The 26,481-nt window shown below is 36.0% G+C and overlaps 2 protein-coding genes across 2 annotated transcripts; both read left to right on the top strand.

Annotated features, from left to right (window-relative positions):
- The first annotated feature begins 1,345 nt into the window (after positions 1-1,345).
- LOC113352198 (probable S-adenosylmethionine-dependent methyltransferase At5g38780) lies at positions 1,346-14,280 on the top strand. The gene is made up of 3 exons (XM_026596045.1): positions 1,346-1,513; positions 13,138-13,695; positions 13,924-14,280. Exons 1-3 carry the CDS (start codon positions 1,346-1,348, stop codon positions 14,278-14,280), a joined length of 1,083 nt encoding a protein of 360 aa, XP_026451830.1.
- A 9,231-nt stretch (positions 14,281-23,511) lies between these two features.
- LOC113352197 lies at positions 23,512-24,531 on the top strand. The gene has a single exon (XM_026596044.1). The coding sequence runs from the start codon at positions 23,512-23,514 to the stop codon at positions 24,529-24,531; it is 1,020 nt and encodes a 339-aa protein (XP_026451829.1).
- The last annotated feature ends 1,950 nt before the right edge of the window (positions 24,532-26,481 follow it).

The raw sequence follows: 26,481 nt of genomic DNA, 5'->3' as shown, positions 1-26,481 counted from the left end.
GAGTGAGGTCACCAGACCTTGTTTGTCCTATACACGTTGCGCTGTAGAACTCACATTTAAAACGTTCACAGAGAGATGCACATGGGTTTTGGCATGTATAAATAGCAGTTGAATTATATTATCTAGGGCGTGAGCTAGGGATGGAGAAGAACTATCAAAGGTGTAAATGAGAACGGAGATGGAGATGGAAATATTAGTTGTTGAATCACATCCAATGAAAGGAGGAACTGGTCAGCACAGTTAAGTCCAGAATTCATCTCTTCAGGTACATATATACTAGCTCTTCCTCCCTTTTCCTTATAGTACACATATCTTTTATCCATTACAAATTGTTTTTTCATTTCTAACTCAACCGATGATTAATCAGTATAGTTTAAATTTTTCTTGTTATCGGCAGAGACGCGGCATTGATCTATCACAAGGGATGATAAAAGAAGCAATTGCTAAAGAATTCAATGTCGAAAACCAACTAATCAACAACCCAAACACCACTTTTCACATTGTTGACTTGGGTTTTTCGGTGGGATCCAATAGTCTCGTTTCCGTTAATGCCAAAATCGAAGCCATGAATCTTAAATTTGAATCATACTTTCAAGGGCTAGAACTTAAGCAAAGTGCAACACCTGAGTTTCAAGTATATTTTAACGACATATCATCCAACGATTTTAACACTTTATTTGCATCGATTCCTTTAGAAAAGCGTTACTTTGCAGCATGTGTACCGTGTTCATTTTAACGTCGTTTGTTTCCTCGAGCTTTACTTCATTTCGTTAACTCATCAACTACACTTCATTGGCTTTCTAGAGTTCTAAAAGGGCCGGATGGTGATATCAACTCAGCATGGAATAAAGGCAGGATACATTATAGTAGTGCTTCTGATGAGGTCTTTCAAGCTTAATATGTTATGGATATGGAAGCTTTTCTTCTTGCTCGTGGACACGAGATTGTCTGTGGTGGATTGATGTTTATTTTGGTTCCAGCTATCGCTGACGAAACATTACTTTCTCAAAAAAGTCCTGGTTTACTTTTGGATGTCTTGGGATCTTGTCTTATGGAATTTGCAAAAATGGTAACCTTCTTTTGATGCTACGAGTGTGTGCATAGTCTAAGGCTTATATAACTCGACACCAGATGGAAATTAATTTTAATTAGTTTGTTGCTTGTGTGCATGCAGGATATCGTGGATGAAGCTAAAATAGATTCTTTGAACGTGCCATCGTACGTCACATCACCAAAACAAGTGAAAGATTTAGTAGAGAGAACTGGGTGTTTCACAATAGAAAGATTGGAGATATTGGAAACACTGTTTACACCTACATGAGGTGCACAAGTACTTACTTACCATATGAGAGCTGCAAGTGAAGAAATTTTCAAGCAAAATTTTGGGTTCAGTGATGATGATTTAGACAAATTGCTTGATCTTTATTCCGAAAGACTTGTTGATCCTCTCTCGATCTTTACTAAATTAGAAGACAAGTCTTTTCAAATGTTTCTTGTTCTCAAATGCAATAGCGTTAGTATTGCATAGTAGTGCAAACATTATGGTTGTGTTCATCCTTTAGCAAAGAAATTCTTTCATTTTTGTTTCTTATTCTCCAACGCAATGGCATTGTTAATGGACAGGCCTAGTGCAAACATTATGGTTGTATTTAGCCGTTTATTTTTGTCATTGTTAATAGATAAATTTCAACCGTTTCGGTTCTATCTACACCGAAAGTTGAACTACTCCTACACAATACGTAAATTCTAATTTCGAAAAGCAAAGCACCCAAAGCTAGTAAGCCACTACTATATATATTTGCAGCACACATTTAGAACGTTGATTTTAGGCATACTGAAATCTTTCTAGGCATACTGAATAAAGACAAAAAATGGTTGTGAAATAACAAAATCAGATATCCCCTTAACCCAAAAAATTTTTAATGGCAAATCTACCCTTTACGTATTAGTGTTAGTAATTGGATTAGCGATTAAATATTTTTTTTAGTGATTAAGATAATTTTCAGAATTATAAAGGTTGTTTAGATGAAATTTTTTTTTGGGGGGGGGGGGGGGGGGGGGAATCAAAGTTTTGGTTAAGAAGGAGAGAAAGAGAAGGATAAAGTGAGTGGATTTTAATTCTTGATTCAATGGAGGATGAGGAGGGTCATAATTCATATAAAAAACCTAGGAAAATACATATCAACTGCAACAATGATTCCCAAATGGCTGATTTCTTAGATTATGAGAATGATTTTACACAAACTCAAACTCAAGCACAAACTCAAGATGATGACTTTTATGAGCCAAATCCAGATGATGAGTACATATATGAGGAACCCAATACTTCTAATACACAGGTACACTTTTATCTTATGCTCAATCTCAGTTTTGTAGCTCGAAATTATCAAAAGTTTGGATTTTGCTTCAAGGTTCGGCGAACCAGGTTGAGGTTCGGCTCACATCTATGAGCCAAATCAGCCAAATGATGAACGGTTCGGCTCACTGAATCTGCTTACAGAATGCGCCAAACCTATAATTTTCAATTCCAACCCTTTTGCTAGACACTAGTTCGGCTTATATGAAAGTTTCATAGTAAGCCGAACAACATCCTGAATAGCCCGGAATAAAAATAATTACTGGTTCGGCTTATATGTTCAAAATCGTATGAGCTGAACATGAATTTGTTAATTTTTGGGTTAAAATATTGTTATTGGTTCGGCATATATTGAGAATATCGTATAAGCTGAAACCTCTCAATGTTCAAGGTTCGACACATAATATGATTATCGTATGAGCCGAACATGAATTTGTTAATTTTTGGGTTAAAATATTGTTCGTGGTTGGGCACATATTGAGAATATCGTATAAGCCGAAACTTGTAAATATTCATGGTTCGGCACATAATATGATTATCGAATTAGCCGAACATTGTTATTATATTCCTTTTCTAGTATTTAACCTTGTGATATTCTTTGTAGATCGTGCTTGGCGGACCTGTACCCATGGAAAATCAACCTGATCCAGTAGACATAATTCACGAGGATACCAAGGATCACTTCCAAAATGATTTGGTATGTAAGAACTTTTTGTTTACATTAATGTTGTCGGAATATTCCAAAGTTTTTCTTACAAATTATTTGTTTTGGAATGAACGTAAAGATGAAAAACTGAACCCGAAGTTCTTGATTGGGTTGAGAAACATGCGATGAAGGTAAATTGTGTACTAGTTAAAGGACAACAAAGCCGAGGGGATCGGTTTTAAATGATTTGTGAGCGTAGTGGAACCGGCGCTAGCAAGGTTAAAAAGGGTACCGTATATGTTGGGAAGATCGGGAGAAAGAATAGGACAAAGACGAAGAAAACAAATTTCCCTTTCAAGATCGTTTTCAACCTCAAGAATAAGTCCTTGAACAAAAAAGATCAATATTGGATAATGAATAAAGATATGGATTGTCGTCATAACCACCCACGTCCCAAAGACCTTCATGGACATGCGAAAGTAGCGCGACTCAAACCCGATGAGATGCTAGAAGTGGATAAAATGACACGAGCATGTTTGCCACCGTCTAGGATTCTTAGCAAATTGAAGACGGGCAACAAGAATAACAAGTCGACTATGCAAACTATCTACAATGCAAGACAAAAGATTAGAAGACTCAATTTGCAAGGTAGGATGGTGATGCAACAAGTAATGTGGTTAGGGGTGAAGAATAACTACGCTTGCCAAAAGAAGTTGGATGACTTCGGTCAAGTCATGCACCTTTTCCTTGCCCACCCGGAATGCGTCCAATTGGCTCTATGCTTCCCACAAGTTATTATATTGGATTGCACGTACAAGACTAATAAATATGAGATGTCGTTGATGAAAATTGTGGGGCATACTTCGAAAAAGGCACCGTTCACCGTGGCTTTTTGTTTCTTGAAAAACGAGAATAAAGAGAGTTATGTTTGGAGGTTAGAACAATTGAAGTTAATTTTCCGGGAGGGTGCTCTTCCTAAAGTCTTCGTTTCCGATCAAGATTCATCGTTGATGTATGCTATTAAGAAGGTATTTCTGGATGCTTTCAACTTTTTTTGCATGTTTTATATATGGTGCAATGTGAAGAAAAATGCCAACCGATAATTCAACCACTTAAGTTGAAAGAATTAGAGAATATTGCTAAACTACCGTTGGAGACACGAATAAAGAAAAAGAAGGAATTCTTGAAAGCATATGAACATAATGAGATGTTGTGGGATTCTTTCCAAGGAGAATGGGAAGCTTTGGTATGGTCATTCAACGAGGATGCCAATGAAGAAAAATTTAAAATGCTTATTGAGAATTGGAAGATTGACTACCCCGATGTCATTACTTACTTGGTCAAAGATGTGTTGGAACCTAAAAAAGAAAGGTTCATGTGTTGTTGGTTCCCAAGATGAAGTGGTGCTTTTAGTTCCAGTACCACTCTTTGGTAACAACCTGAATTTCTCATCAAACAAGGGAACCTTTTGGATGCATCCTAATGGACGCCGAGGATCGTATATAACATAACTACCGGGATAAAACAATGGCTCATGATACATACCTACCGGCATATCCTCATCTTCATCTTCTTCATCTTTCTTCTCATATGGTTGAAAAACGACATCATCAACACCCATTAGGTCTAACGTGTTTCTCAAACTTGCCACCAACTTTTTTTTGTTCCTTTTCTTCGAGTCCTCATACGCGTACCGTACTGTAGTTGGCTTTGTATCAACATAATCGACATCCTTCTCAAATACTTTGGCCAAGTTCAAAATTGGGAAATGGTCATATATCCACACCTACATCCAAAGAACCACATTCAAAAATCAAAGGAATTGAAGTGATAGAAATAATTATTACTTGGAAACATCAAAGTAAGAATAAAGTTTGCAAACTCAGAGAACTGTTCGGCTTATATGGATCAAGTATTATAAGCCGAACCAAATAAATAATAAGTTCGTCTTATACGATTTTATGGTTATAAGCCGAACCATACTCTGAACTCTCAAAAGTTATCTGGATCAAAGTGAAGTTTCCACCAATGTTTGTACTTGTCAACATAGACGCGGTGGCAAGATGGTCCAACAGGTAAGCGAGCTTAGCCGTTCCCAAAGCATACTTGTTACAAGTTTCAAGATTTTTTACCAATTGGAGATAATTAGCATTTACCTAGTTTCCGGTAAGGTAGGTAAAGATGTCTCTACCAAGAGTATAAAGCAAGTAGGCAGTTCCGGTTTGCTTCACTTTGACGGGATCCATTACCAACAAACATTTCTTTACTCTCTCCTTTGTGTTATTCCTTTTTCAAGTTAGTCAGCTTGATCTTCTTATTCTTCTTATTTTTGCCATTGGGAGTGCATACAGAATCGACATCTTTAAGGGATCGACAAAAATCCAACTCAGTTTCGTAATTACCCCAACCAAGACTTTCCGGTACAAATTGTAGAGCTCATCCCAACTCATGCCATAAAAATCATCATCCACACTTCTACCCCTTGCTTTAAGGCCTGTAATCTTACTAGCCTCATCAGAAGTGATTGCCATCTTTCCAAAAGGTAATTGAAATGTGTAAGTTTCTGGAAATAATCTCGGTAAAGGCAGAAGCCGACACACTATCATATTCCTTATGTCCATAATTGATGGCAGGCCATAAAGCACGGTCTTGTACGTAAGCAATCACCTCAGGAACCTCATCATCAAGACTCAATTTCGCTGCCCTCTGGTGTCTTAATACTCGGAATGCACGGTTGTGATCAGGAGTCACATAAATTCTCTTCACCCAAGATTCGTCATAACCAATCAACACATTTCCTCCATCTTCCGGAAGACCATGAGGCAAACCATCTGATCGAGGTGTAATTACGTCATCTTCATCAGGAATGTGTAAACCAGTGATCCGTCGATCATCATCATCCTTCTCTTTCTCGGGTTCTGCCACCTTCTTACCTTTCTTGTATTTCTTGGGTTTTCCTTTGGGTTGTGTTTCTTGATGAACTTCTTGATTATCATCAACTTCTTCATTTCAGCTATTCCTTCTTCTTGTCTTTCAATTCTTACTTGTTCAGCTTCTTCTTCTAAAATTCCTCCTCTACCTCCCGATCCCAATTTTTTCTTACCTCCTCCTCTAGGATCGGGAGTTTTAGAAGTATAAGGTGTTACCTCCATCTTCTTCCTCTTTGTAGCTGCATTGGTCCTGACACAAGTATGAAAGTTATAAGACTAATTCGAACAACAAAGGGATTTGGAATGCCAAATAATTGTAAGAAAATAAGAAGGTTCGGCATATCCGAAATAGCACATGTACGCTCAACTATGTCTTAACATTTTTCTTACCTTACACAGAGAGTAGTTCGGCTCATAAGTACCAAAGACTTATAAGCCGATTCTACATATTCGGCTCACAACCAAAACTATCGAATAAGCCGAACCTATAATTATGAATTGAAGCTTGTATTCGGCGCAACATGATATCATATAAATAAGACGATCCTTTACACTTATAAAATTTATGAATTTTAACAATGATATTCGGCTCAATCCTAATACTATCGAATAAGCCGAATCTATAATTATGATTCAAACATATACTCGGCGCAAATTGGTGTCATAAAAATAAGCCGATCCTACACATGCAGAATTCATGAAATTAAAACAACACTAATCGGTGCAAAACTAATACTACCATATAAGCCGATCCTAAACACATGCAAAATTTCTGAAATTCAAAAACATTTGTTCGGCGCAAAACAAATACAACCATATAAGTCGATCCTATAGACAGGCAAAATTTATAGAATTCACACAACACAAATTTGGCTCAAATTTAACACCATCGAATAAGCCGATCCTAAAAATTAGGCTATGTGTCCTTAAGTTCGGCTCAAAACTAATATGCATTCTAAGCCGAGCCCTTCATATGCACTTTCAGGTTTCAGTTTCAAGAACAGCTCGGCGCACATCTAAGGGTTTTTTTACGCCGAACCAAACCCTGTAACCTCCGAACAAACATGTTTTTGATGAATTAAAATCTATCATACCAATCAAAAACATCAAATACGAGATGTTTTTGTAGAACTAACCTTCTTATTCTCATTTCCGGAGTTGGTTCTTCTTCAATGTCTTCTTCCGGTTGATTTTGTGGTTGATTTTGAGTTTGTTCTTCACTCTCTAAATCTTCTTCAATAGGTTGTTCAATCGATCTATTAGAACGAGATACTGGCTTACGACGACCCATTATATAGATGAGTTTAATCGTCGACTAAATTTTCACGAATCGACGTTTAAATTTCGGCAATGATACGATGAAAAAGAAAGAAAAAGAGGTTCGGCTGTGGAGGAGGAAGAAGAAGAAGGGGTTGAATAAACTGATTTTAGGTTTATTGATTATAGGTTTTTGTATTAGGGTGAGGGATAGATTAGTAATTTAAATAATTTAAGGGCATGTAGGTAATTGAACCACCCATAGGGTACCCCTTATAAGGTCACCCAAGTTAGGATTATTGCTTTGTATGCCTAGAAAGATTTTGGTATACCCAAAATCAGGGTTCCACATTTAATCTCTTGAACTATAAATTTGAGCAAAAGCCTAAGGGGTGTGAACCTGACTCGTCCCAAGTATCAAATCGTTTGTTTTTATATTTTCCTGATATCTGACTTGCCTCATACATCTTGACTCAGAGGTATGTGATATGATAAGTCGTATACAGATGAGTCAGAGAAAAGAAACAATCCAGTTTTAGAGAAATCTGCTATTCCGTTCAGCAAGGGGGTCAATGAGGAAAGAAGTAAACATGTGGCTGAGATTTTGGATGTTAGCCAAATGAGAGGTAATGATAAATATCCGGGCTTTCGACTTCTGAAATCAGCGTTTCAAATTGATTCTTTTGACTTATTATTCGAGAAGATAGAGAATAAACTTGCTGGGTAGAAAAGAATACTCCTTATATTTGTCTCACGCTGGGAAGACTATCATTATAAAGCATGTCCTTCGGTTTGGACAGACCCTGACTATCATTAGATAATTACTTCTTGAAGGAGGTTGTATATCCACACACTCCCTCCATATTGTTCTTTGAAGCTTATTTTGAGAGGAAATCCTCTACAAAATTAGCCTCTCGGTAGTCATGGACGAAAGATATGCCATCAAATTCATTCTTCAATGTTAAAATGTCAGAATTTAAACCTTGTAGGTACCACGGAACTCTGACCTCATTTTTGCAGACTTGCGCAGCATAAGTGGAATCGCATTCAACTTCCAATCTTGTGATCCCAAGGAGTTTTGCAAGAACTAGACCATCTCTAACATCCCACACTTCTGTCATGTTACTGTCATTTTGGAACATATGTGTAGCGCCCCCAAAGCTAGCAGCTGACTAATCCAAGAGATTAACAAAATAAAGAGGCACTAAATATCTAAAATATTTATATAAACATTCAATTAAGAAATCTGCTACAAAAATTAACCCAAAAACTAATCCCTCTCTGAAATATATACAAGGACTCCTCTCAAATGATACATATACAATAGTCATTTGGTTTCCAAACATAATAAACATAGTAGAAGTTAACTAATTAACGAAGTCAACTCCTCGAAGCTTTCGCTACGCAACTATGATCTGTCTCTGAAACTGAAAGTGGGAATGGGTGAGCACATCATCCCTAAAAGGGGTGCCCCGCAGGAATAACATTTAACTTTAAAGAAATCATGAGCAAGATTTTAAAAACGATAAAGTTTTCCCAAACAACAAAGTGACTAAGTCACTAGAAATGCACAAACAATGTATATCGACAAACTCCTTCTTCAAACAATATATATATTAGTGATGCCGGGTTTTTCCACACCTAATAAGCATAAAAGCTGAATTCATGTAGATATAAATATGAAGGAGCCTATCCTATATACGACATGTGGAAATTATCATTTCCCATAACAATTCATAGTGACAGCAAACATTATAAGTCCTTTCCAAATCGTGGAAAGATTCAAAGAATCAACCGAACAATCATAATACAAACTAAATAATGCATGAATAACACAAATAGACAATGCATCATCTATTGTCCTATTTCATGTCATATTTCTTTATCTGAGATTCCCCTACTTCATTCAATCTCGATTCTCATTCAATAATAACTCATAAACTTAATAACAACTTGAACTAATTTACAGAAGAACAATTACCTCAATTCCGTGTTACCCTGGAAGTTGGATTCAATTCCTTCTCACGTAACTCAGTTCATCAACTCGCCTCCAGATCAACAACAACTCCTCATTCCTCATCATCATCTTTGATTCTCGGAAACCCTAACTTCCAATTTGGGGAAGAACATAAATCCTAATCTTCTTTCATCTCAAATTACTCTTCATCCTTAACCCTAATTCACTCAATTCATCAATACCCATCTTAAATATCCTCTCCTAATGATCGATTTCATCTTATACATCTTCTGTGAGTTCTTCTCATTAAACCCTAATTAAAATTCCAAACTTCGATTCTCTGATTCACACTCCAGAAACTCAATTGAGAAACAACCCTTTTCATTCTTTGTCATCAACCACTCAACTCCATCTTTAATTAATCAAATCTTTCCTATATTGAACTCAGACCGAACCCTAACTTCTAATTTACTTTCTCTTTCGATTATGAAACAATAGCAGATAACAACACCATCACTATCAGTAATTCCGTGATCTTCTCCAACCTATTTCGATCTCAAAACTCTAATTCATCTCTCGAGCACACGCAGAAAAGAAGAACAGGAGAGGAAGAAATTGAACAGAGAAATAGAAGAAGAAAGAAGACGAAAGAAAAAGAAGAGAAGAATAAGAGAGTTATCTTCACGATGTGGAGATAAGGCCGACCCAATCTTCTGAGTCACCCCCTTTTCGACACGTGCAGCCACAAGGATAAAATCCAAAATTATTATTTTACCCTCTGAAAGCAACTTGATAAAACTTCTTCACCCAGTGTCCGAATGACGCATGCGGGTAGTCCAATATGCATAACTTTTCGAGACCTATTCAGTGATACTAATTCTGTATCTAGATCGTTGTTATATTAATTCCTATTAACCCACGTTCGTGTTAAACTAATCGAGTTATTATCAGCTAATTCGTCACTAGACAAGTCTAATAGCGTTGACGAGCTTGAGAGTCCTTACATTCTCCCCACCTTATATCATTTTCGTCCTCGAAAATCAAACCATTCTTCTGGTCTTCAAAAACTCCCCACCTTATAGAGAATCCTATCTCTTGTCTAAACGCAAACAACATAAAACAAAACAAAAAAACTAAATGGATTTCTACAACTAAAATTTGTGGCTCTAGGTTCAACTATGTTGATTTTAAGTTATATCAAATACGGAAATCCAAGTTTCTTATACTAATTTTCATAATGGAAAACTATAAGTTTTAGTTTCTAAGCTCCTCTCACTAATTTCTATTTTATAAAATACATGTCTCTAATTACAAGGGAGATTCCTACGAATCTTTCTAATTGAGTTTATAATTATCGGTTTTCTAAAAGATTTAAGTCATACTAAACGTCTATGATCGGTCACCTCTGAATGCAGATGCCCTGTCAAGGTTGTCCAGTCCCGACAATGCCTTCCTACGAACAGAGAGAACACAACCTTCACTATTCCCCAGTGCTGGATTAACAAAATCTTAACTTACTAAGATTAACGAATCAGTAAACTTCTATCATAACTGGTGTCACCTAAAAATTTTACTTCAAAAAAATATATACACAAATAAGCAAACAAATTTAATACACAAAACAAATATTTTAGTTATTGATAGTTTTTTTAGTGATTAAGATTTATCTCACAAACCCAGCCAGTTCTAAACTAATCTATTTTGCTAACTGACACTGGCTAATTCTATTATTTCCCATATAATATCTAATAGTGAGCTATGATACCAACATTGTAGCGCCCCAAAGCTAGCAGCTGACTAATCCAAGAGACTAACAAAATAAAGAGGCACTAAGGATCTAAAATATTTATATAAACATTCAATTAAGAAATCTGCTACAAAACTTAACCCAAAAACTAACCCCTCTCTGAAATATATACAAGGACTCCTCTCAAATGATACATATACAATAGTCATTTGATTTTCAAACATAATAAATATAGTAGAAGTTAACTAATTAACGAAGTCAACTCCTCAAAGCTTCCGCTGCGCAACTCTGATCTGTCTCTGAAACTGAAAGTGGGAATGGGTGAGAACATCATCCCTAAAAGGGATGCCCCGCAGGAATAACATTTAACTTTAAAGAAATCATGAGCAAGATTTGGAAAACGATACATGTTTTCCCAAACAACAAAGTGACTAAGTCACTAGAAATGCACAAACATTTTATATGGACAAACTCCTTCTTCAAACAATATATATTAGTGATGCCGGTTTTTTCCACACCTACATAGTTATATTGATGTCGGGTTTTTCCTCACCTAATAAGCATAAAAGCTGAATTCATGTATATATAAATATGAAGGAGCGTATCCTATATACCACATGTGGAAATTCTCATTTCCCATAACAATTCATAGTGACAGCAAACGTTATAAGTCCTTTCCAAATCGTGGAAAGATTCAAAGAATCAACCGAACAATCATAATACAAACTAAACAATGCATGAAAAACACAAATAGACAATGCATCATCTACTTTCCTATTTCATGTCATATTTCTTTATCTGAGATTCCCATACTTCATTCAATCTCGATTCTCATTCAATAATAACTCATAAACTTAATAACAACTTGAACTAATTTACAGAAGAACAATTATTTCAATTTCGTGTTACCCTGGCAGTTGGATTCAATTCCTTCTTCACTTAACTCAGTTAATCAACTCGCCTCCATATCAACAACAACCCCTCATTCCTCATTATCAACTTTGATTCTCGGAAACCCTAACTTCCAATTTGGGGAAGAACATAAATCCTAATCTTCTTTCATCTCAAATTACTCTTCATCCTTGACCCTAAATCACTCAATTCATCAATACCCATCTTAAATATCCTCTCCTAATGATCGATTTCATCTTATACATCTTCTGTGAGTTCTTCTCATGAAACCCTAATTCAAATTCCAAACTTCGATTCTCTGATTCATACTCCAGAAACTCAATTGAGAAACAACCCTTTTCATTATTCGTCATCAACCACTCAACTCCATCTTTAATTATCAAATATTCCCTATCTTGAACTCAGACCGAACCCTAACTTCTAATTTACTTTCTCTTTCGATTATGAATCAATAGCATATAACAACACCATCAGTATTAGTAATTCCATGATCTTCTCCAACCTATTTCGATCTCAAAACTCTAATTCATCTCTCGAGCACACGCAGAAAAGAAGAACAGGAGAGGAAGAAATTGAACAGAGAAATAGAAGAAGAAAGAAGACGAAAGAAAAAGAAGAGAAGAATAAGAGAGTTATCTTCACGATGTGGAGATAAGGCCGACCCAATCATCTAAGTCACCCCCTTTTCGACACGTGCAACCACAAGGATAAAATCCAAAATTATTATTTTACCCTCTGAAAGCAACTTGATAAAACTTCTTCACCCAGTGTCTGAATGACGCGTGCGGGTAGTCCAATATGCATAACTTTTCGAGACCTATTCAGTGATACTAATTCCGTATCTAGATCGTTGTTAGATTAATTCATATTAACCCACGTTCATGTTAAACTAATCGAGTTATTATCAGCTAATTCATCACTAGACAAGTCTAATAGCGTTGACGATCTTGAGAGTCCTTACATTCTCCCCACCTTATATCATTTTCTTCCTCGAAAATCAAACCATTCTTCTGCTCTTCAAAAACTCCCCACCTTATAGAGAATCATATCTCTTGTCTAAACGCAACAATATAAAACAAAACAAAAAAACTAAATGGATTTCTACAACTAAAATTTGTGGCTCTAGTAGGAGGAGCTGAGTACGGTTTCCAGTTAGACATCACAAATTAAATAAAGAACAAATAAAATGATCTGACTCGTCCCGAGTTTGATACCAATCCCGAGTCAAATACACGCTAACTAACATGGTGGAAATAACAATCGGGGTCGTTAGTAGAGTAGCTAGATTGTGTCTGTTGCTTCTTGGGTTTAACTTTTTCTTGTTATCGGCAGAGACGTGGCATTGATCTTTCACAAGGGATGATAAAAGAAGCAATTGCTAAAGAATTCAATTCCGAAAACCAACTAATCAACAACCCAAACGCCACCTTCCGCATTATTGACTTGGACTGTTCAGTGGGATCCAATAGTCTCATTTCTGTTAATTCCATAATTGAAGCAATGGATTTTAAATTTGAATCATACTTTCAAGGCCTAGAACTTAAGCAAACTGCAACACCTGAGTTCCAAGTATATTTTAATGACATTTCATCAAATGATTTTAACACTCTATTTGCATCGATTCCATTAGAAAAGCGTTACTTCGCAGCAGGTGTACCGGGTTCATTTTACGGTCGTCTGTTTCCTCGAGCTTCCCTTCATTTCGTTAACCCATCAACTGCACTTCATTGGATTTCTAGAGTTCCAAAAAGGTCGGAAGGTGATATCAACTCAGCATGGAATAAAGGCATGATACATTATAGTAGTGCTTCAGATGAGGTCTTTCGAGCTTATACAGCTCAATATGTAATGGACATGGAAGATTTTCTTCTTTCTCGTGGACACGAGATTGTGTGTGGTGGATTGATTTTTATTTTGGTTCCAGCTATCGCGGGCGAAACATAAATTTCTCAAACAAGTCCTGGTTTACTTTTGGATGTTTTGGGATCTTGTCTTATGGAATTGGCAAAAACGGTAACCTTCTTTTGATGCTACAAGTGTGCGCATAGTCTAAGGCTTATATAAATCGACATCGGTTGGAAATTGATTTTAATTAGTTTGTTGCTTGCATGCATGCAGGATATCGTGGATGAAGCTAAAGTGGATTCCTTCAACATGCCGTCGTACTTAACATCACCTAAACAAGTGAAAGAATTAGTAGAGAGAACTAGGTTTTTCACTATAGAAAGATTGGAGATATTGGAAACACTGTTTCCACCTGCAAGTGGTGCACAAATACTTACCAACCATATGAGAGCTGCAAGTGAAGAAATATTCAAGCAACACTTTGGGTTCAGTGATGATGATTTAGACAAACTGTTTGATCTTTATTCCGAAAGACTTGTTGATCCTCTCTCAATCTTTTCTAACTCAGAAGACAAGTCTTTTCAAATGTTTCTTGGTCTCAAACGCAATAACGTTAGTATTGCACTGTAATGAAAACATTATGGTTGTACACTTGTATTCATCTTTTAGCAGAGAAATCCCTTCATTTGCATCATTATTGGACAGTACTAGACCAAACATTATGGATGTGTTTATCCGTTTGCTGTTGTGGATAGCTTAATTTCAACCGTTGCGGTTCTAGAAGTTGAACTACTCCTAGACATTATCAAAATTATATCATACCATACTGCAACAATGAAAATTGAGTTCATTTTTTCCAAAGCCAACCATGTCATACAAAAATTTCCTACATGTCAGAATCGCGAGGAGGGCACTTTGCTCATCTTTCTTCATATCTTAATCCTGACATTTATGAAATTACGCATATCCAAGATATTTACAGTTCATATGTGTTCGACACATTTGCAAGTTCCTCTCCCAATATGCATATAAGCTCTTGAAATGCAAATTTGAGAGAGGGATATGAATCTGACTCGAGATCTGGATGAGTCAGATAGGATGCTACAAGGTGTGCGCATAGTCTAAGGCATATATAACTCGACATCGGGTGGAAATTAATTTTAATTAGTTTGTTGCTTGCATGCATGCAGGATATCGGAAATTAGAAATAAAATTCGAAGCCATGAAAGGTATGAATCAAACCCTAATTTTTACTTCAAATTTGATTTCAGTAATCTTTTGCCCAAATTTCTTTTTAAATTCTTAAATTTGTTCTGAGTTTGTGGAGTTTGGATTTTTTGATTTTACAGACTATGCTCAAGAATAGGAGATGGAAATTGAAGCTTTACAAGCTATCCTTATGGATGAATTTGAAGGTTTGTTTGTGAATCTCAATTTTCTTTTTCTCCTGCTTATTTGACGACCTTAATCGAACCCGCTATAGGAATTTTTTCACAAAATTTACTGTTTTTGTTTTCAGAAATTGATGCTAGTGACAGTGGATTACACACATCCAATAGGTGCTTCCAGATTACAATCTCACCGCAAGTAAGATTTTCTTTCTTTCTTATTTAATATTTATGTTGGGCATATAGAAATGAACCATGAACCCTGAATCTGCTTACATGTTTGGGTTTTCTGGTGATCAGGAAGAAGATGATGAGGAGACATCTAAAGGTATTACAGTTTTGCTGATAAGAAAGACTGGATAGTAGATATTAACACTGATAGTGTTCTCTACAATCAGTTAACTCCAGATATACAAGCACAAGATATTTCAGGTGATGAAGTGGTGAAGGATAAGTAATCTAAAGCAATGAAGGATAAGCAATTACATCTCATGCCAAGCTGTTCACAGTTGGCAATTGTCACACACTTTGTGTACACGTGAAAGTAGTGTTTGTGATTGGTCTATATAAATACTTGAGGATTGGATCCTGTGTCTGTAATGATGTTTTAACTTCTTTGTAATAAACAGAAAGAATTTCTTGATGAAAGATAAGCACATTGTTGCTATGGTATCAGACAGGGAAGGTTATCTTCAACCTATAAATTCGATCCTCTCTTCATCAGATTTCAATCTTTTCATCTGATTCAGTGTTTTCTTGAGAAGATTATCTTCTCAAATCAATCTTTCTTTTATTTGAAATTCAGTTTTTTCTTCCGTTGTTTTCTTGAAGATCTTCATACAAATTCTTTACAGTTTCTGCAACTACGGTACGATTCTCTACTTTCTTTATTTGATCTTTTATTTTCCATCTTCAGATCTAGTAATTGTTTGTTTTTATTGGAGAATCCAACTGCAAATTCCTTCTCAAAAGTTCCTCTTCATCATCTTACTCATTTTGTTAACCTAAAACTTAAAGAAGACAATTACATTACTTGGAAACATTTACTAAATCCAATAATCCAAAAATATAAACTCATGAAGTTCTTAGATGGATCTTATCCATGTCTTGCTCAATTTACAAATAGACGAAATAAAGAAAATGGAATTGAGAATTCATTGTACACTGATTGGATGGATGAGGATTCTTCAATTATCATGTGGCTCAATTCAACAGTCTCCGATACTGTTATTACATACTTATCCAGCTCTACTTTTTCTCATCAATTGTGGATCAGTATTGAAGATCGGTTTGCAAGAGCATCTTCTACTCATTCTATACAACTTCGAACAAAGTTACTCTCATTAACTCAAGGTAAATAAGTCAATTCCATCATTGATTAATGAGATCAAGAGCATTTCAGATCAATTGGCTGCTTCAGGAGAAGTGATCTCTGACAAAGAGCTTGTTGTTATCACTTTAAAAGCTCCAAGTCCTGATTATATTCCATTTTCCACTGCTATGAGGCATAGAAGTCCACCTGTGACTTGTGTTGAATTACATAATAACTTGCTTAGTGAAGAAGCTATTACTACTGATAGAGCTAAAGCAGTGAAAAGTGAAACTGAGGCAAAAGCTTTTTTAGCTAACTCACACAGAGGTGCTTTTAGAGGATCCTACTCACACAGGGGAGGAGGTTATATAGGCAGAGGTATTTCTGTCAGATATCCTAATCCTGCTATGTTCTCAAGATTTCAATCTGGCAGAGGTTATGCTTACACTCCACCTGCAGATCCAGTCTGTCAAATTTGCATTGAACTTGGACATCTTGCTGATGTATGTCCTCATAGGCTTCATTTTTACTACAAAGGAAAGCAACCACCTGCCAATTTGAGTGCAATGTTAGATGCTGCTGACATATTTGATACTGATGAGTGGATTTCTGATAGTGGTGCAAACTCACATATTGCTTGTACTTCAGCTGGTTTACAAGATCTCACTCCTTATGATGGTGCAGAGGTTATAAAAGCTGCAAATGGTGAAGGTATACCTATAACTCACCTTGGTTCTGCTAGTAAACATGTGCATGATCATTCTTTCTCTCTTAGTGACATTCTAATAGTGCCAAAATCTTCTCACAATCTTCTATAAATTCATAAATTCACCTCTGAAAATAACTTCTCAATAACTCTTGATTCAACTGGCTTTTCTGTGAAGGACTTGAGCTCTGGGAAGACTCTTTTCCAAGGTCCACATAAACATGGCCTCTATCCAATCAACTTCACTCCAACTACATATTCCTTATCTTCAACATAATAGATCATACTCTTCTTCATAAGAGATTTGGTCATCCATCATTTCAGACTTTTCAGAAAATTCGTAATCATCTCAATCTAAAGAATGTAGCTAATAAACCATTTACTTGCTTAGATTGTAAAGTTTGTAGAAGTCACAAAATACCATTTCAACTTTCTTTACATTCTGCAAAACAACCTATGGAGTTGTTGCATATGGACCTTTGGGGTCCCTGTGATGAACAGTATGTATCTGGTTTTCTTTATTATGCTAATATAATAGATGATTACACAAAGTATTGTTGGGTTCTACCCTTAAATTCTAAGGATGATTTTAAACATGCTTTTCATTCTTTTGTAACAAGAATTGAAAAACTTGTCTTGTTCTGTCATTACCATCAGAACTGACAATGCTGGTGAATTCTTAAATGATTTTCTGCATTCCTTCTGTGATCAAAACGGCATTACTCATGAACTGTCTTGTCCAAACACACCAGAACAAAATGGTGTTGCTGAAACAAAACATAAGTATTTACTGGATGTCACTAGAACTCTCTTGTTTCAGTCTGGTCTACCACCCTCTTATTGGGTTGACGCTTTACTTACAACTAATCATCTTATTAACAGACTCCCAACTAAAGCAATTAAGTTTGTCACTCCTTTTGAAATGCTTTTTCATAGAATTCCAGATTATGCTTTTCTAAAAGTTTTTGGCTGCTCTTATTTTCCATGGTTAAAGCCATATACTTCCAATAAACTTGAACCAAGGAGCAAGCATTGTGTGTTCCTAGGATATAGTTTGCATCAAAAAGGTTATAGATGTCTAGACCCATCTACTGGAACTGTGTATATCTCAAGACATGTCACTTTCAATGAGACTTCTTTTCCCTTTAAAGATGCTCTTTATACTTCAGTACCCATTCCTGAATTATCTGATGCTTCATCTCCTCCTCCTGCACAAACTATTCCTTTACAATCTGTTCCTCAGCCTTCATCTCTTCATGTCACTACCAATGCTCATCACATGACAACTAGGGGCAAGAATGGCATAAGAACTCCAAAATCATATTTTCCAACTAAACACCCTATACAACTTGCTTTGTTAGCTGCTTCTGTTACAGTTCCTACTTGTATTACTGTTGCTCATAAACTAAAGGTTTGGAGAGTTGCTTCTGCAAATGAATTTACATCCTTACAACATGCTGGTACTTGGTCACTGGTGGATCCTTCTGAAGCTCAACATATAGTTGGTTGTAAATGGGTTTTCAGAGTCAAGTACAAAGCAGATGGCATTATTGACAAACATAAATCTAGGTTGATTGCCAAAGGCTATCACCAACAACATGACATAGATTTTGATGAGACTTTCATTCCAGTTGCAAGGCTAACCACAATAAGGATAATTTTTTCTATGGCAGTTCAGTTTGGATGGAATATACATCAATTTGATGTCAGCAATGCATTCCTTCATGGTGATTTGAAAGAAACAGTTTATATGTCTCAGCCTCCAGGTTTTGTTGATCCTGAGAAGCCTAATCATGTATGTTTACTGCACAAAGCTATCTATGTATTAAAACAGACCCCTAGCGCATGGTATGAAAATCTAAGTACATCTCTTTTGGGTTTAAAATTTGAGAATTCCAAAGATGATCCTTCTCCCTTTGTGCATCATGATGGATCACACATCACAGCAGCTCTCATCTATGTATATGATATTTTTCTTATTGGCTCTTCACCAAGTTTCTTGCAATTAGTGATTTCTCATCTTCAAACAAAGTTTCCAATAAAGGATATGGGAGATGTTCACTATTTTTTGGGACTTGAGGTCAAAAGAGATTCAGAGACATTGATTCTTTCTCAAACTAAATATGTTGTTGATTTGCTAAAAATATTCAATATGGAAGGTGCTAAAGCTTATCAAACACCATTGGCTGCTTCTGAAAAACTGTCCAAGGATGTAGGAGATTTACTTGAAGATCCATCTGAATACATATCATTGGTTGGTTCTCTTCACTATATTACATGGACTAGGCCTGATTTGTCTTATGCAGTAAACTTAGTTTATCAGCACATGCAACATCCTAGAGTTCCACACTTGCTTGCTGCCAAAAGGATTCTCAGATATGTTAAGGGAACTCTCAGTTTTGGTCTAAAGTTCACAAAAGGTTCCACCTTTCTCTTGAGTTTCTCAGATGCTGATTGGGCTGGCTGTGTTGATGATAGGAGATCCACATGTGGATATTGCATCTTTTTGGGTTCAAATGTAGTGTCTTGGTCATCTAAGAAGCAAACCACAGTTTCCAGATCCAGCACAAAGGCTGAATACAGGACTCTTTCTCATAGTGCAGCTGAGATTGTGTGGATTTGTTATCTACTTCAGGATTTGCACTTCCCTATATCTGGTATTCCTAAACTTGCTTGTGATAATATCAGTTCTCTGTCTCTTGCTTCTAATCCAGTTCAACATTCCAAAATGAAACATGTTCATCTAGAATATCATTTTATTAGAGAACTAGTACAGTCCAAAGCTTTAGATGTCTTCTATGTGAACACTTTGGATCAGTTAGCCGATATTTTTACAAAACATCTTCATGGTCCCAGATTTATTGATATAAGATCCAAGCTCAATGTCATAGATGCTCCCTTGAGCTTGAGGGGGGATACTAACACTGATAGTGTTCTCTACAATCAGTTAGCTCCAGATATACAAGCACAAGATATTTCAGCTGATGAAGTGGTGAAGGATAAGTAATCTAAAGCAGTGAAGGATAAGTAATTACAGCTCATGCCAAGCTGTTCACAGTTGGCAATTGTCACACGCCTTGTGTACACGTGAAAGTAGTGTTTATGATTGGTCTATACAAATACTTGAGGATTGGATCCCGTGTCTGTAATGAAATTTTAACTTCTTTGTAATAAACAAAAAGAATTTCTTAATGAAAGATACGCACATTGTTGCCAGTAGAAACACACATTAAACATTTTAATTTAGTGATGTTGTATTTTGGTTGTTAATTCGTTCATTATGTATGCTATTCATTACTACAAACGCCTTCGAGTTAACATTTTGTTGTTTTTTAATATTACAGTTCTACTGGCTTTAGTTTTTGCTCACACCGAAAAGTACCCAGATGAACCACCACCGCTGCACGTGAAAAGGTTGGTAAACATACATATCGTTTTGATTCTCTACTTATAAAGACCTGCTAGTACATTGTCTCCTACTAGTGTTTCATAGTCGAAAAGTCTACTGTTTCGGATTTTGGCCAATTGAAATACCATTGACTATTTCTATATGGGCCATCCATATGTGGTCGAGTTACTTTTAGGACCACGGGTATGTCGTGGTTTTTCTTGTGAAATATTCTGATAAGATGAGTGGATAACCCTGAATCTCCTACTATTTGGCGAATGATAAGGCTGGTAAACATACATATCGTTATGATTCTCTACATAAAGACATGTCCTGTAGTATATTGTCTTCGCTTAGTCTTTCATAGTCGAACACCACTGTTGCTGATCATGGTCAATTGAAATACCATTGACTTATTTTATATGGGCCATGTATATTTGGTCGAGACACCGTTAGGACCTCAAGTATGTCTTCGTGGTTTTTGGCGATTGCTTCGTTTTGATTGCTTCGTTTTGATTGCATTCATGCATCTTTTGTTGGTGGCTACCTTTTAGATGGGGCAAATCCAAATTGACCTGACCTTCACAAAATTATTCACTCCTCACTGAGTAGATTCATTCTCACTCACCTAATAGCAAACTATGAGAGACTATTTTCATGCAAGTTATTGTGGATTCCATATTTTTTCAGTTCTGCAAGTGTTATGTGACCATCCAGTAGTCAGTCATCAAATGTATATCTGTACCCAAGTTGCTCAACTTGTAAAGTAAATTATCCGATCTAATCTACCCATAACCCACAGGGCCGGCCCTGAGGCAAAGTCAACAAAGGTTGACTTTGGGGCAGCAGCGAAGGGGGCAGCAAAAATAGGATTTTATCTAGGGGGTTTGTGATAAAAAAAATGAAAATGAAGGTTTGAAACGTGAGTACAGAAAGTAAAAAGGATGTATAGGAAGAGAAGTAGGGGGCATACTATGAACAAGGACTTACTTTAAAGACTTATTGCTAAATATATAATAAATATCATATATTACAGATAGATTTTTTTCTCTCGATTTTTCTATCAAAATCTCGTCTTCTTCCTTATTTCCTTCCCTGCTCCTCTGGCTCTTCGGCTCTTCCACTTGAGCCATTGTTGCGACACCACCATCTCCACGGTAAGTAGAATCAAAACCCCAATTCAATCACGAAGCATAAGATAGATTGACATTTATATATTATGATTGATTTTGCATCTAATCTTTGGTTTTCAGTTAGTATAACTTAAGTGTATTTTTAGGGAAAAAAGTTTTAAACCCCCATAAGAATAGATTCTCTGTATGTTTTATGATTGATTTTAAATGTTATCTTTTGAATCTCAGTTAGCATTACTTAATTGTATATTTTAGGGAAATTTTTTTTTAATTGAACCCCCAATTTTTAGTGAATTTTTTTGTTTGTTGTTCTTGTTTGTTGAGCATTTTTCTTTGTTGAATCAATGGCAGGTATGCCTCTGAAAAGAAAACAATCATCTGGATGTCAAAATAGGAAGAACCAAAAAAAGATATTGGCATCTACTAAATCTTTTGCAGGTTCTTTTGATAAGTTTTTGATTAGGAATCAACCAATAGTTGGGAACGCCACCAACGAAGATGATGCTACAGATGATAAGGGTATGAATGAGGGGAATGAGAACGATGGTATTGCTGATAATGGCATGAATGAGGGGAATGTAAGTGATGGGCTACTGATAATGGGATTGAGGAGGATAATGTGAATGTTGGTGTTGCTAATAATGGTGTTAATGAGGGGATTAATGGGAATGTGAATGTTGGTGTTGCTGATAATGGTGTTAATGACAATGAGAATTATGGAAGTGCTACTAACGGTATGAATGATAGTGGATATGAGGTGAATAATGAGAATGAAGGTGCTGATGGTGATAATAGAGATAGAAATGAGGATGATGTAAACACAACAGCAGAAAATAATGAAGTTGGAAATTGTGGTGATAAGTTAACAGATAGAGACATGCTTGATCCATGTAATTGGGAAACAGTTGATAAAAAACTTGTTGATTTTTTGGTAGAGAAGGGTCCGGTAAGAGTTGACAATATCATATTCCCTAGAGATGACAAGAAAGATTGTTTCTCTAGCTATCATTACTTTTGGAAATTGAGCAATTTTGAGAAACAAGATAGAAGATGGTTAGTGTATTCGAAAATTTTGGACAAGGTATTCTGTTTTTGTTGTAAACTGTTCATGAAAAGGGAAATTAATTATCAGTTGTGCAGTACTGGGTTTAATGATTGGAATTACCTAAGTGGAAGACTCGCAAGTCATGAAAACTGTGGAGTGCATCATCGTTGTATGTATGATTGGCTTGAGTTGGAATTAAGATTGAGAAAGGAAAAAACTATCGACAAAATAATACAAAAACAGATCAACAAAGAGAGAACATTATAAAGAAGTATTGGAGAGGATGAAGGATGGAGTGTTGTTTCTAGCGAAGAATGGTTTAGCATTTCGTGGCGATAATGAGAAAGTTTATACAAAAAACAATGGTAACTTCTTAAGCTTCATAGAGACACTTGGAAAATATGATCCCGTGTTAAAGTATCATCTGGAGAGCATTGAAAAGAATGAAATGTGTACTCATTATTTCAGCCACAAGATTCAAAACGAACTGATTTCAATGCTTGCCGATGCAACGAGAAAGCTTATTGTCAAGAAAATCCACGAAGCCAAATACTTTTCAGTTATTCTTGATTGTACTCCTGATTTTTCTCGCAGGGAACAAATGTATATTATCATCCGATGCGTAGATGTTTCAACAGCAAGAATCGAAGAGTATTATCTTGGGTTTTTGCGAGTGGAAGATAAAACAGAAGAAGGTTTATTTTTTGAACTTGAAGATGCATTAATCAATATTGGGTTAAACATTGATGATATAAGAGGACAAGGGTATGACAATTGAGCAAACATGAAAGGAAAACATAAAGGTGTGCGTGCAAGATTACTCGAGATCAATCCAAGAGATTTATACACACCATGTGCTTGTCATAGTCTTAATCTCATACTTTCAGATATGGCCAAGTCTTGTCCTAAAGCAAGTTCTTTTTTTGGATCCATACAACGTATTTATACACTTTTTCCAGCTTCAACCAACCAGTGGGATGCATTTAAAGAGGAGATTGGAAAGAAGGGATGGACACTTAAACCGTTGTCAGACACACGGTGGGAAAGACGTGTCGCAAGTGTCAAAGCAATAAGATACCAAGCTCCAAAAATTCGAAATGCTTTAGAGAGATTGCGAGATTCATCCCCTATCTCTCAAGAAGTCAGCACTGCCGACAGCTTAGTAAGTTTTGACTTGCATAATTTTGAATTTTATCTTAGCTTGACTATCTGGTATAGACTTCTTTTTGATGTTAATATTGTGAGTAAGTCATTGCAATCTAAAGATATGGACATCGGTGTTGCTATACAACAAATGAAAGGTCTTATTGAGTTTTTTAAAAACTTTAGAGTAAATGGGTTTCAAAAGGAAATGGATGAAGCTAAGGATATTGCAAGAGCGATGGGAACTGAACCTACATTTCGTGAAGTTCGTACCACCCGTACTACCGAACCAACATCAGGTGAGGAGTTTTTTAGAAAAAATTACTTCTTATATATAGTAGAAAGTGCTATGTCTTCATTCCGAACCATATTTGAACAATTTCAAATGTACGAAGAAATATTTGGGTTTTTTTATGACTTGAACAAGTTGAAATATATGAGTGAGGATGAATTGATGAGTGCATGTGTTGCACTTGAAGCTTATTTGAAGCATGGTAGATCTAGTGATATTGATGGCAGGGAATTATGTATGGAACTAATCGTCATGCGAATTGTACTACCTAGTTCGTGTAGTAAGCCAATCGATGTCTTACAATTTTCACTAAGAAGGGGTGGTTGTTACCCTAATGCATGGATTGCTTATAGGATATTGCTTATGATTCCAGTCACAGTCGCCTTCGCGGAAAGAAGTTTTTCTAAGCTAAAGTTGATTTTCTCGTATCTTCGATCAACTATGTCGCATGAAAGACTAGTAGGATTATATTGAAAATGACATGGCTATGCAAGTTGATTTTAAAATTGTACTTTCTGATTTCGCACCCAGGAATGTAAGAAGGGTCATTTTCGAATAGATGGTAATCTGTGTTATTATTCGAGTCGAATGAACTTTTATTATTATTGTTTTTTGAATATATGTTCTGTTGAGATATTTGACAAGCTTGTGGAAACATTTGGGAACTTAATATATGTATTTATAGGCTTAAATATGACAGAGAATGAGGCTAACATAGTTTGTACACCACCTTATGCTCCTGACTGTAGTTTGCTGTATGTAAGGGGGCAACATTTTTTGGTAAGCTTTGGGGCAGCAAAATGCCAGGGCCGGCCCTGATAACCCATGTACAAAACACTAAATATTGTTAAGTACTTCTCAGTCGGAATCCCCGTCTTGGCTATCCTTGTTGTATTTACTTTTTTGGCTTCTTTTTATGCCCCCTACCTGGATTGGTTCAAACAATTAAGTTATTCCGGGTTTATTTTGTGCAGTTTAAAAGGAATATCGTTAGATCATCTCCAGGCGTTAAAACAAAAGCTTGAGGAGGAGGTAAATCTCTTAGGCATTAACTAATTTTTATGTTATATCTATGTATTCTCAGAAACAAATTGTCTTAATTGCTTTTGATTGAACTTCTAACCTGATTAAACCGAGGCCTAGAACCAGTTTTCATTAGGAACAAGTACTGTAGTTTCTCAATTTGAAAATAGCTCGATCTTGATGATTTTCTTCTGCTCTTTCTCTTTTCTTTCATATTTGCTGAAGTTGATTCTATTAATTTATAATGCCGTGTTGTAGTGTGACTAAATCGATTTGATCATGCTTATATGTAACTAATTTCTAATTAGATGTAAGGACACTTATACTTGCATTGTTCTCCCATAGTTTGTGGATGTAACTAATTAAGGAAAATGTTGCTTCATGTGCATTTTGGTTTAACATAAATGTTCCAACTATTTAAAATACTCCAAAGGAAATTATCAAGTAAATATATTTGCATCATCAGTTTTTTTTGCTGTGTTCATCTTCTATCAAATTCAAAAACAACTGCAATTTTTGGGGTTGGAACTTTTGTGTTATTTAGGCATCCGAAAATCTTGGCATGGCTAAGATCTACACACTCATATTATCGGCGAAAGAGTGGCTGGATGAAACATTCCGTCAAGTTGTGGTTGAGGAAGTAGTGGAGACGACTAAAGATGATGTACGCTAATTTAATTTGTTACTACTTTATGATATGTTTTGTACACTGAAGGTGTTCTGGTTATTATTTATTTTTGTATAACGGTTTTTTGTCTAGGTAATAATGTGATTTTGTGGGGCTCTGGTACAACAATACCATGTTGGTTATGGTAACTTGCATTTTGACAGTTTACTTTTTTCTTTGACAATTTCTTTTTTAGGTAATTATACCACATGGAGATGCAGTGACAGTCCAGACATTTGTTGCTTGGAGAGAACGTTTTGAAGCAGAACTGGCACTAGAGCGAGCTAAGTAAGATGCCTGACTTGTTCAAACCAAACATGCCAAACTCATTTAATTTTATTTCTAAATTCTGGGCTGCTCAATTTTTTTGATGGCACACGAGTTTTGATATCTTGATTTACAAATTTTAATATTTATCTACTTTCAGGCTAATGCCCGAATCTGCGCTCACGACAACCAAGGAGAAGAAGCTTACTGGGCGAGAGTGGTTTGAAAGAGGAATATTCGTCTCCCAACTTCTTTCTTATTACAGTGGTTGAATTTTTCTGAAACTTTCTTGAACTAAATTTAAAGGAAACAATCTTTCATCTTGTAGAAAGGTGCCTCACAAATTGCTGATGAGTCTGAAGATGAGGATGACGAAGATATCGACTTTGACGATGAGGACTTTGAAGGTGAATTTTTCGTTTCGCTTTAATTATCGGAAAATGGGTCATTTGTCCAAAAAAAATTAA

The sequence above is a fragment of the Papaver somniferum genome, chromosome 2 (genome assembly GCF_003573695.1).
Source record: "Papaver somniferum cultivar HN1 chromosome 2, ASM357369v1, whole genome shotgun sequence".
In the NCBI taxonomy this organism is placed as follows: Eukaryota; Viridiplantae; Streptophyta; class Magnoliopsida; order Ranunculales; family Papaveraceae; genus Papaver; species Papaver somniferum.
The sequence above is the reverse complement of the archived record's forward strand: the minus strand, read 5'-3'. Positions and strand labels throughout refer to the sequence as shown.

Bases quoted from the DNA above. Each gene is read 5' to 3' on its own strand.
- LOC113352197 (XM_026596044.1), top strand. From the start codon at position 23,512: ATGGCCAAGTCTTGTCCTAAAGCAAGTTCTTTTTTTGGATCCATACAA.
- LOC113352198 (XM_026596045.1), top strand. From the start codon at position 1,346: ATGAGAGCTGCAAGTGAAGAAATTTTCAAGCAAAATTTTGGGTTCAGT. The intron at 1,514-13,137 runs GTTAGTATTGCA...TGTTATCGGCAG, and splicing joins TTGTTCTCAAATGCAATAGC to AGACGTGGCATTGATCTTTC. The intron at 13,696-13,923 runs GTGTGTGGTGGA...GCATGCATGCAG, and splicing joins TTTCTCGTGGACACGAGATT to GATATCGTGGATGAAGCTAA.